The 12,708-nt window shown below is 44.5% G+C and overlaps 1 protein-coding gene across 7 annotated transcripts in view; it reads left to right on the forward strand.

Annotated features, from left to right (window-relative positions):
• The window catches only part of TNC (tenascin C), a 79,149-nt gene extending 71,655 nt beyond the window's left edge, over positions 1-7,494 (forward strand). For all 7 annotated transcript variants that reach the window (XM_083721569.1, XM_083721563.1, XM_083721565.1 and 4 more), the window contains 3 exons: positions 190-351; positions 5,117-5,280; positions 6,390-7,494. In XM_083721569.1, coding sequence (XP_083577695.1) covers positions 190-351; positions 5,117-5,280; positions 6,390-6,500 — 437 coding nt within the window. In that variant the 3' untranslated portion in view covers positions 6,501-7,494. The remainder of the gene's footprint in view (positions 1-189; positions 352-5,116; positions 5,281-6,389) is intronic.
• The last annotated feature ends 5,214 nt before the right edge of the window (positions 7,495-12,708 follow it).

Raw genomic sequence — 12,708 nt, forward strand, 5'->3', positions numbered from 1 at the left:
TAGCTTTTTCTGCTGCTGCATCACACTGTTGGCTCATGTTACGCTTGTGGTCTGCTGACACCTCTAGATCCTTTTCACACGTACTACTGACAACTGAGGTGTCCCCCATCTTATATTTCTGCAGCAGGTTATTCCTGCCTAAGTATAGAACCATACATTTGTTCCAGTGTTCTTGATTGTTTCCTATAGGTCTGGACAAGCTCCACAAAATCACTTCCCAGGGCCAGTATGAGCTGCGGGTGGATTTGCGTGACCATGGAGAAACTGCCTATGCCCTCTATGACAAGTTTTTTGTCGGTGATGCCAGGTCTCGCTACCGGCTGAAAGTGGAAGGATATAGCGGCACAGCAGGTGGGTTTGTGTGCTAGCCTCAGAATAACTTGTAAGCCTCTGCAATTGTTTGTTTGTAAGGTGATTTACAACATTCCTGCATTGCAAAAGTTTGGACTAGGTGACCAATTGGGTCCCTTCCAGCTCTATGATTCTATGATTCTACAGAACATAATGAACAGTATATGGCAATCCCTAACACAATATGCGTGCCGTACAAAATCCATGCAATACAAAACACTTACATATATATATATATATATATATATATATATATATATATATATATATAATGTGCTGATTATTACGGTGTACTGATTATTATTATGAGTTGCATTTATGTAACTCATAATAATAAACAATGCCTAATGGTACATAACATGTAATAAGCATAGTTAATATATGCTAAACAGGAATGATACACAGTATCATCCAAGCAATAAACACGTACACTCTGTAACATACAAAGTCTAATAACCTTATCACAGATGCAGCTGTAAAGTATAATACATATCTAGTATCACCTTCCTGGAAAAAACAGAGGGAAATCAGAAGCTCAAACTACTTCCGTTGTGTTCTATGTCCTTCCCCAATGCTCTGGTAAAGTCATTCTTAGATTGCAAACTGGAGCTGTCAGTCACAGAAGGACCCACACCTCTGCTCCTGCCTCCTCATTTCCATTTTATGAAGAAGTTGGAGGAAGTTACAATAATGTATCATAGAGAAATGATTCTCGGGCAATCTGAATATCTCTAAGAAAGGAATCCTTACCTGGGGCATGTCTCATTTGATTTCTTCTCTTGTTGAGTCTTGATTAGCATAATTAACAACAACAACGGGTGATAGCCAACTAAGTTTTATTTGGAGTAGGGGAAATGGAAAATGGAAACAATGCAACAGTCATTCATTATTTAGTCACCTTTTATAGATATCCTAGAATTCTAGGTGACTCCAAGGGTCATCTAGTCCACCTATGCAATATAGAAATAACAACTAAAGAATCCTTGACATGTGGTCATACAATCAGTCTTTAAAAACACCCAAGGAATGAGAGTCCATCACTTTTCAAGGTGGTCCATTCCACTGTCAAACAGCTATTACCGTCAGGCTGGATCAAAGAAGTGTTTCAGTTAAATGCTTTGTAAACTCATACAGGGAAATCCGGTTGGGAAAGATGGGACTCCACAGCGCAATCTGGTGTCACAGTGTTATATCCACAGCTGCCAATGTTTCTGTTTTTTAAGGGAAGTCCCCTTATTCCAAATAGGATTCCTCGCAAGAAAAGGGAAAAGTTGACAGCTATGGTTATATCGCTTATACAGCACATATAAAATGCTTTTTCTTTATCAATCGAGTTGAGTCCTCAGAAAGTTCTTAACGTTTAATAGGAATCTCCTTTCTTATTTCTTGAATCCATTGGTTTGGGTCCTCCCGTCCAGAGCAGCAGAAACAAAGCTTATTCTATCCTCCATACGAAAGCCTTTTAGATGTTTGAAGATGGCTATCATCTCCTCTCAGTCTTCTCTTCTCCAAGCTAAACATAGCTAGCCTCCTCCACCATTCCTCATAAGGCTTGGTTTCTATACACTTGATCATCCTGGTTGCCCTCTGCACATGTTTCATTCTGTCAAAATCCTTTTCAAACTGTGGCATTCCCTCTGTCAACAATGTATGCTAATAACTTGTTGTGACCCTCAGCCTTAATTTTGTGTAAGCTATGCATGGGGGGGGGGGGAAAGGGGGGAAACAAACCCAAGCCCAAGCCCAAGCTCTGACATTTATGGTTATTACAATGCATTTAAGAGCTGAGGTCAGTGGTGGTTGAGCACTTCTTGATAAAGAGTTCCCCACCCCCAGAAGGAGCATTATTTTATTTTTGTCCATCAATTTAACACAGGGTTAAAATGGGTTGCATTGGGATACCTTTGTTTCCTGCAAGGGATTATGGGCCTTTTTGTGTAACATTGCTTCTGTGTGTCATTTCCATTTTAAATCTACCTGGTGCTGAGCAACTTGCTGTTTTTTTCCAGTCTTGGAATGTAAACAAACAGCCTGAGCCCAGCAATGTCTCTCTTAAAGCTCTAAGTACCTGTCCTGAATATGGCTTACACAAGAAGGAACATGATGGGTCAAGATGCCAAGAATGTGCTTAGCGGTTCCCCATCATAACAAGCTGTACATTGTGTGACAAAGCATGGAAAATGTTCTGGAAGACCACATCTGCTTTGTTGCAAAGATGGCAGGCCAAATCCCGCAGGCTCCTTCCACTCCTTTCCTTTGCCCCCTTCCCAGCCCCTTATATTGGAACCTGTATTGGAATGATCTGGATGAGCTCCCAACAAAAACAAAACACATGCAATAGAAAGGGAGTAAAGAATCTAGAGGAGTTGTGACCAGCTAATTCAACTCAGAGCAGGCCCCATTGGAATTAATAGATGCAAGTTAGTCATGTGTGCTATTCTCCATGGGTCTGTTTGTTCTGAGAATCCCCAGAGATAGGTAAGTTTATAATGCAAACCACATGCACCCTTCCAAGGTTTGTTTTGAAGCCTGCTAGGGGCGGGGTGAAAAATGCCAGTGGTCACCAGACTAGAAATTTTGTAAACCGCCCTCCAAAAGCAGATGGATGTATCTGTCCATTTCTGATTCTCTCAGTTTCTCCCCCCCCCCAAAAAAATGTATAAAGTTTAGTTCTTCACAATTCCAACATTAGTTTGCTATTTCTTCACTTATTTAAACCTCGTCATAGAAATTCATGAGTATTTCTCTGCAGATTTCTTCCAATATGGGGAACGGCTCACTCAGATCACTACTTCAGACCATTCTCTTTGTTTCTGGCCACATGACATCAGTCTTTCTTTTGTGTTCCACAAACCAGGCTGGCAATATCATTAGGCAGTGGGGCAGCTACTTTAGGTGGTAGATGCTAGGGAACAGCAGCATTCTGCCCTTTTCCTCCTAAACCTATCTGCTCTGTGCCACCTAAGCTAGCCCACTGACCTTAGGTATAGTAGAGGAATCATAGAATCATAGAGTTGGAAGAGACCACAAGGGCCATCGAGTCCAACCCCCTGCCAAGCAGGAAACACCATCAGAGCACTCCTGACATATGGTTGTCAAGCCTCTGCTTAAAGACCTCCAAAGAAGGAGACTCCACCCACTCCTTGGCAGCAAATTCCACTGTCGAACAGCTCTTACTGTCAGGAAGTTCTTCCTAATGTTTAGGTGGAATCTTCTTTCTTGTAGTTTGGATTCATTGCTCCGTGTCCGCTTCTCTGGAGCAGCAGAAAACAACCTTTCTCCCTCCTCTATGTGACATCCTTTTATATATTTGAACATGGCTATCATATCACCCCTTAACCTCCAATGGGAGGTTGTCCCATTGTCAAAGGTCCCACCCACATATGCATCTTAAGAACTTAAGTGGGAATAAGAACAACTCTTCTGGAACACAGCAAAGGCCCATCTAGTACAACTTTCTGGTTCCAACAGTGGACAACCAAAGGTCTCTTGGAGGTGCTCCTGGGTGGAGCCAAGTCCATTGGAGCAAGTAGAACCCACTGAACCAGCAGCAGGGTGTATGCTACCACTGCCTGTGAAGTGCTCAACGAGACACGGGGGGCAGACCGCAGAGACTCCTGCTGCAGCAGCCCTACCCTCGACGCTTCTTCAAATCAGTCCAATCAGACAGGTTTGAAGGGTGCACTCACATAGCCCTGGCAGCCCTGCACAGCATTGCAAGGCTGGGGTAGGACTGTCTGATCCCAGCCTTGCAAAGTGGTGCAGGGAGCACACTCATGTGCCAGAGCCCAGTGGGGCGACAATGCTGCCATGTCCTCTCCACCACTTCTGCCCCTGGGTCACACCCTCATCCTCCCTCTGTGGTGACTGGTGGTGGTGGCAACTGCGTCCTCCCCCTCCCTGTCGGCCAGCCTAGGGGTGGGGCATGCATGGGCATCCCTTTCCTGTGCATAAAGAGAAGGAGGTGCTGCCACCACCCATACCCTGAAGGCCTGGCCCGGGTGCACCTTCAGTGAGGGAGTCTGGTTGTGCACCTACAAAAAAAACAACACCAAGAGCCATGCCCCCCCCCCCCGCCCTCCCACACTACACCACTGCACTGAACCCACCCCCCCAGTCAGCTCCAACCTACCTGCCTTCTTTCTTAAACCCAGTCAGGACTGCTCAAGAGAGCCAGTGTGGTGTAGTGGTTAAGAGCAGTAGACTCGTAATTTGGTGAACCGGGTTCGCGTCCTCTCTCCTCCACATGCAGTGACCTTGGGCCAGTCACACTTCTCTGAAGTCTCTCAGCCCCACTCACCTCACAGAGTGTTTGTTGTGGGAGAGGAAGGGAAAGGAGAATGTTAGCCGTTTTGAGACCCCTTCAGGTAGTGATAAAGGTAGGGATATCAAATCCAAACTCTTTTTCTTCTTCAGCCAGTTTCCTCTCCCAAGCCACCTACCTGCCTTCCTACCTGTTCAAAGGTTGGCCCTGCCTGTGGTCTTCCTCCTCCTTTGTCTCAGTGTTGCCCTTGTTAGAACTCAGCAGTGAAGAGGGTGGGTTAAAAACTAGGATTAGTTGGCTCTACCTGTTATTGACTCTAGTGCCATCTACTGTTGGGCTCCCAGACTTCCACCCTACAGGTTCCAATAGGAGCCAGCAGCCACTTGTATTTGGAATGAGGAAGAGGAGATTTTGCCCTTCACCTCAGGTCACAAAAATGTATAGTTCAGTTCCTGCTAGCAACAACCTAAAAATCAGCTATTTTTTTTCTCCATCACACAGGCGATTCCATGACCTATCACAATGCACGCGCCTTTTCCACCTACGACAAGGACCACGATATGGCAATCACTAACTGCGCTTTATCATACAAAGGAGCTTTCTGGTATAAGAACTGCCACCGTGTTAACCTGATGGGTAGATATGGGGACAACAACCACAGCCAGGTAAGTTGTTGTACATTGCACTTGTCATGCAGGGTACAAGTGGGCAAGTCGCCACCTTGCAGAGCTTAGAAGTGGAGATGGGAGGTTGTCTTACCAGTGCTAGCCCTATTCAGAGTAGGCATTGAAATTAATGGATAGCACTAACTTTTTGTTGGCATCTGTCTCCAACACCTGCAGTGCACCTCTGGGGGTGAAGTCAAAACTGCTGGATAATTGTTGTGCCTGCTGTGGCTGAAGAGACTCATAACTGATGCATTCCTTGCTGTTTTTGCTGTGTTAGCAGTGCCCTCTCTGGGGCACTAGCCTGGGCAATGTGTATGGAGGTCCTGAGCTGTCCTGATTACAATGTGCCCCCTCTCGGCCTCTCTGATGTGGTCCAAAAGGAAAGCATAGCACTACATTTGGCACCAGCTTGGCTGCAGGAGTTCCCAGAAGGAGGCATGCAAGATGCCACCTGACTGCCTTAGGGACTCCACGCTGCATTTGTGTAGTGTTTCCTCCTTAGCCCTTTCTTCTCCTGAAGATGTCCCACAGGGTATCAGGTGCAGATTTTCCCTTGATGCTTACTCACTAAACTTAGATCCATTAATTTCAATGGGTGTATACTGAGTAAAACAGGTGAATCATTACAAGGCAAAAGAAACCCTGAACATCCCACTGAGCTAAGTTCAGGGTGTAGCTACATCAGCCCCACCAGATGGCTATATTTTCAGCTTTGCTTAAATGCTTCCAGCAGTGCAAAGCCCGTTTCCTCCTGTTTCCCTGCCTACATACCTACTCTCTGATTAGACAAGCAGGCAGGCGGCACTGCTACAGTTCCAGGCACTTAAAGGAGGCCCAGAGAAAGAAGATGTGGTGTGGGGAAAGTCCCAAAGCCACATAGCAAGCCCTGGAAGCCCACATTTTGTCCCTTGAGTCTGACGTTTCTCACCATTGCTATAAAGCTTGGGAATAAATAGCAGCCGATAGAATTGATGGCTATGATGGCATTTCAACCAGGGATGCCAAGGCTTGTAGCTGATACTCTTAACTGCACACAACAGCTAGTAAACAGTTGCGTTCACCCATTCATTTATATCAACCTTCCGTTCTTGCCTCTGTTTTTGCAGGGTATCAATTGGTTCCACTGGAAAGGTCATGAGCACTCCATCCAGTTTGCAGAGATGAAACTGAGACCATACAGCTTTAGGAATCTTGAAGGGAGACGAAAGAGAGCATGAATCCTCCACGGGGTTGGCTGACAGAAAGAAAAAGAATGGTTGCTTGTTTGTTTGTTTTTCCAGAAATTTGGGGGAAGGGAAATGGAGATGGGAACTTTACCAAAGCATCAGTGTTGCTTGACGTAACCTTGGCTCCCTTGACCATTTTTTATTGGGGGTGGGAAAGGCTTCTTCAAAACGTAGCGTGCTCAACTGAGCATCCTTTTTTCCCCTATCTGTAGCTGGCTTTCTTTGCACCAAAGATGACAATCGCCAGGGAGGGAAGCGGGGAGGGGAGGGGATGTCAGGGAAGAGGACACAATCTGGCATATTCACACACAGAATCACACACACAAAATATATACATTATTATTGTGATCATTATTAGCCATCCTTGAGCTTTATTAGCTGATGATCTGGAAGCTTTTCCTATATATACAGACTGGATCCAGACTTCTCCATGACTAACTGAAGTTCCATTGGTTTCAGTGGGTTTACTCCAAGCATGACTAAAGGTGCAATCCTATCTCCACTCACCTGGGAGTAGTGGTGGCTGGTGCCCATTTGGACTGGTAGGGTGGATGGCAGAGTGTGCAACAGTAGGTGGCACCAGAGCCAATGACATTCTAGTTTTGTCCCCATCCTCCTCCCTGCTGAGTTCAAAAAGGGCAACATTGAGACGAAGAAGGAGGACCTAACTTCTTAGTAGGCATGGTGGAGATTGCACTGCAAGTCTGGATCCACCTCTCTCTATATATATTTTTAAAAAAAACAGATATAGAAAAGGGCAAGGAAGAAAGCAGCCCTATTTAAACATTTCATCCTAAGATTAATATTATTAATATAATGAAAATAAATGAAAAGAAAAGAAAAGAAGGGTGATAATAATAATAAGCTAAGTTTTTTGTCATCAAGGTTTTTTTTTTTAAACAATCCATGCTTTCCAAAACACAGCAGGACAGTGTCTGATTGTACATTTAAAAAAAAATTAAATAAAAGCACAATTTTACTTTTACAGAAATCTCTGAGTCTTTTTTTAAAATGTGTCATATTGTTTGGTGTACATTCAAGGGGTATGGATGTATATAGGCCTCTCCGCATTGTGTGTGTGTGTGTGTGTGTGTGTGTGTGTGTGTACCATAGCAATAACAGAAAAATTGCAGGCAGTCTCCATTTAAATTCCTGGCATTGCCAGTGAAAGCAAAGATGTGCGGGACCACAGATTTCCCACCCCTGAGTTAAAGGATCCCTGGAAAAGGGTTTAGGAAGAACTTGTTTGTGAGACCATGGAGCAATGTTGACAGTCAATAGTATAGATGGTGATGGAGGACATACTAGCCTCCTGCACCAAATTATTCTAAAGGTGAGGCAAAGTCTCAAAATGGTACAGAGCCATCATTTATCAGCAGTTAATTGAAGGGGAAGGACCATAGCTTAGTGGCTGAGATCCCAGGTTCATCCCCTGGCATGTCCAGATAAGGGCTGGGAAAGAGTCTCTGCCAGCAAATGTAGACAGTCGTAAGCTAGGTGGGTCATTATGGGATGAAGCCACTTGTTCCTGTGTATTCAGGGAAGGGCCAAAACACCTTGGCAGAGCACACACATAGTATGCAGTTGTTACAACATTCAATCCCCAGTATCCCCTGTTTGAAATACTGGAGAGTCTCTGCAAATTAGTGTTGATAATACTGAGCTAAATGGATCAAGGGCCTAAGATAGCTTAAGGCAGTTATTTTGTCATGGGACAATGATGTGCTGATGACAGCTTTCCCCTGGGTTGATGACCCCAAACAATGCCTTGATAGGAGAACTTGGGCAATGTTGCGATCAGTCAAAAAATGTGACAATTGATAAAGCTGAATCTTTCACCATCAATTTGAGGCTTTGTCTCTTGCTTCTGAAACTCAGTGAAGAATACTGGAAGCAATGACTTAGTGGTCTCAATTGGGATAAAGCAACCTTCCCATGTCCTTTTCTCTGGGTAGATCAGGACCATCAAGATGGTCGTTTGCTTTCCATAATATCCAATTCTCCCTCCCTCCATTATACAGCACAGACCACCTGGTGATGTGGTTTCTAATGGAGATGTTCTCCTGCTGAGCCCATATCAGAGGTGCGACAATCTTTTAGGCATTCCTTTGTTCGGTACTTTTGAGGGGTAAAAAGACATACAAAGGGTTGGTACTCTTGCTATATGTCATGTGGGTGCTGGCACAAAATGGCTAGAGTCATTTTGAAAGGGAGGGTGGGGTTGGTACCCCATACTGTTCTGCTACATTTTGGGCCCTTCCAGGTCATTGTATCTGGACCCTCAACCTAGCTGGATCCTAGATCCCTCAAGACCCATCCTGGTAGAACTGCCGTACATGGTTTCACCTTACAAATGCTGAAGATCAGCTGCATTAGAAATCCAGTGCCTCAAGGAGTGTTCTGCTTTCCCATATACAATCCTTAAAAAGGGGAAGGGGTAAGAAGCCTGTACCACAAACTGCTCCAGCTAACTTAGAGCTCACCCATTCTCTGCTTCTTTCTCAGAACCATTTCCTGCTTTATACCAGTAGGTTGCAGACAGATTCCGTTTTTTATAAGCAAAAGCACATAGAATCATAGAAGAGTTGGAAGGAATCCCAAGAGTCATCAGTCCAACCCGCTGCAATGCAGGAATCTCAAACTAATGTAGCCATGATGGTTGGCCATCTCCAAGGAAGGGGAGTCCATCACCTTATGAGGGAGTTCATTCCACTGTCGAACAGCTCATAGCGTCAAAAAGTTCCTCCTGATGTTTAGTTGGAATCTCCTTTCTTGTTGCTTGAATCCAATGGTTCAAATCCTACCCATTAGAGCAGGAGAAAACAAGATAACTCCATCTTTCATGTGACAGCTCTCTGGATATTTGAAAATGGCTATCATATATCCTCTCTCCTCTTTTCCAGGCTAAACATACCCAGCTCCCTTAACAGTTCCTCTTAAAACTTGGTTTCCAGATCCTTGATCATCTTTGTTGTCCTCCTCTGCACATATTCCAGCGTGCCAACATTCTTCTTCATTTGTGGTGCCCAGAATTGGACACAGTGTTCCAGGTGTGGTCTGACCAAGGCAGAATAGAGTGGGACTATTACTTCCCTTGACCTGGACACTTCTTCTTCTTCTTCTTCGATTACTCGTAGCTGAGTAAGATTGTGTTCCATAAACACAGTTTTAACAGCGAGTCTGTAAGTGGCTGTGGAGGCCAATTCTGGATCCACACATCCTTCCACAGTGGGGACATTGGTTTCTGGGCGGGAGTTGATCACGGTGTGGATTTGCCAACTGTGCCTTCCTCTTAGCACGTTTCTCCCTTGCATCCTGAGTTTGAGTGTCTTCAAAGCCCATGACACTTTTGGTAAAGGCTGTTCTCTAACTGGAGCACTCGCAGGGCAATGTTTCCCAGTTAATGTGGTCTGACCAAGGCAAAATAGAGTGGGACTATTATTTCCCTTGACCTGGACACTATACTTCTATTGATGCAGCCTAGAATAACGTTAGCTTTTTTTTTTTTTGCTGCTGCTGCTGCTGCTGCTGCTGCTGCTGCTGCTGCTGCTGCATCACACTGTTGACTCATGATAAGCTTGTAGCCCACCCAAACCCCTAAACCCCTCTCACATGTACTGCTAGTAAGCCGGAAGTCCCCCCATCTTATATTTGCATATCTGTTTCTTCCTGCCTGTGTAAGCCTCTAATGTATGTACCCATGGGAGAGGCCAAGGGAGGTCAAGGGGAGCAGCTGCCCCCCGCCCAGAAACAATAGAAATACTTACCTAACTGACCAATCACATCGGTTCTGACCCCCTCCCAACAAAAGTCCTGACTACACCCTTGTATGTACCTTATGCATGTAAACAGACTCAATGAGAGGTATGAGCTTGCTTTTGCTGAGTGATTCATTTATCTTAGGCCTAATTTGAGAAAAGCAAACTCTCTTCTCATCAGCATCAAGAAGCCATTCTCTTTCCTGAGCTTTCATATTTGTCAGAGTTGAAAATCCCTGTTCACAACAATATGTAGGAGAAAAGTCAATGCTCTTGGTCTCATTGTGTGTGTGTGTGTGTGTGTGTGTGTGTGTGTGTGTACACACACACCCCTATATAAAAAAATTATATTATTCTATACCAGCCATGTCCAAAGTCCATTTTGGGGGCCTAATCCGTCCCACCAGCTGATTTAATTCTGCCCCCGTGGCAGTATATGTTCTGGGGTAAAATCCTAAAAAAAAAATCTCAGCAAGTTCAATCCTAAAAAAAGCTCAGCAAGTTTGGTCGACCCTCACGCATGTTCACTTCTAGAAATCTGGCCCTCTTTGAAAAAAGTTTGGGCACCCCTGTTCTATACTGTACTATACTACACTGAAAATTTTAAATGTTTCTTTGACTCTCCTGGAATCTTCCCACAACACCCTTTGAGAACCACTGCAGCAGTGGCATAGTGTGGGGGTGCAGGGGGGCCCGGCCGCACTGGGCACAACATCTGGGGGGGCGCACTCGCAGCTAAAATCCACAGTTTAGGGGGCGCAAATTACTTGCCTTGCCCCGGGTGCTGACAACCCATGCTATGCCACTGCACTGCAGGAAGGCAAAAGCACCCAAGGAACAGCAGAATTAGGGCCAGTGAAGGGTGTGGCCGGCAGAAAGGGGGTGTGGCTTTCCAAGCAATCCAAGGCCCAGACACAGATGCTGAAGAGGTCCTCTGGTGCCGGGCCTGAGGTTCCCCAATCCTATTAAACAGCCTCCTATAGTCTCCTACTCAGATACGTCATATGGTATGAGGGTGGAGAGGCGTGAAATAATGCAAAAGAGCAAGGGAAGCCGCAAGCCAAACCTCTGCTTTGCAATTAGCTGGAGCTTCATGCACTGCCTCCGCAGCGTTCGCTCTGGAGACCACATTAAAAGCAGTGTTTGCTCTGGTTTCCGAGGACGCAGCTGGCAGTGATATAGTCAAATGGCTTGAGGATGACTGCAGTTAGAAGCTTGCTGCTTTAATTTCAGTTCTTTCCTCGGAAACTTACCAAAAAGAAAACCAAAAAACCTAAACCTCACCATTTCCTGAGTCTTTACAGTAACTCCTGTGCAAAAGGTTGAAAATGATTTAAAGCAGACAGAATGAACTGTCGGGTTGGATCCAAAGCCTCACAACAAAAAAACATGGTATCAGATGAACCATTCTGCTAAGTGCAAATTGATCTCTGGAACTCCCTGCCTCTTGATATCAGGCAGGGACCTTTTTTCAGCACTTGCTAAAAACATTTTGGTTAGGCAAACTTACCCAATTTATTATGTATATTTGCTTTTAAAATGTGTTGATCTTATTGACGTTTTGATAATTTTATGGTGCCTACTGTTTTTAAAGTCTATTTGCACAGCAGATAGATAGATATGAATATGAGCAGGTTGCACAGTTATTAGGGGATTTGGGTTGGCATCCATCTGTCTTGGGAGACTTGGGCTACAGCCACTACCATATCCATCTATTTGCTGTGGGAGCTGGGCAGCATTCAGAGGCTCCCTGTCTCACTGGAGTGTCTTAAATTCCCAATCCATGGAGATTATATAAGGAAGTTGCTTCATTTTTTATAAGAGACTGGGTAGAAATTAAGTGCTCTCTTCCATCCCAAATGCCTGTGGTGTTAAAGTATTGAGTCCTGAAAAGGATCTAGGAGATCTATTATCTGATTATTGATGTAAGCCTCCAGAAGGTATCTTGTATAGTGTATCTCTGAAGAAGTGTGCATGCACACAAAAGCTTATACCAGGCACAGGCAAACTCTGGCCCTCCAGATGTTTTGGGACGACAACTCCCATCACCCCTGACCACTGGTCTTTTTAGCTAGGGATGATGGGAGTTGTAGTTCCAAAACATCTGGAGGGCTGAGTTTGCCTATGCTTGGCTTATACCCAGAACAAACTTAGTTGGTCTCTAAGGTGCTACTGGACAATTATTTTATTTTATTTTATTTTATTTTATTTTATTTTGATTGTATAGTTAAAGTTTCACCCCTATGTGCAGTACATTGTATTTTGTTTTACTGCTATGGTTAGAGACTGATGCAAATAAAGATTCTTCTTCTTCATGATCTAGGGCACTAGGATTGCCATATGTCTAGAATTTCCTGGACATAGTTAGAATAAAGCAGTTGGAAACAGTGTCTGGGTGGGAATCACTGAAATGTCAAAAAAAATCTGGACTTATGGCAACC

Source organism: Podarcis gaigeae (assembly GCF_964106915.1).
Source record: "Podarcis gaigeae genome assembly, chromosome: Z".
Lineage (NCBI taxonomy): Eukaryota > Metazoa > Chordata > Lepidosauria > Squamata > Lacertidae > Podarcis > Podarcis gaigeae.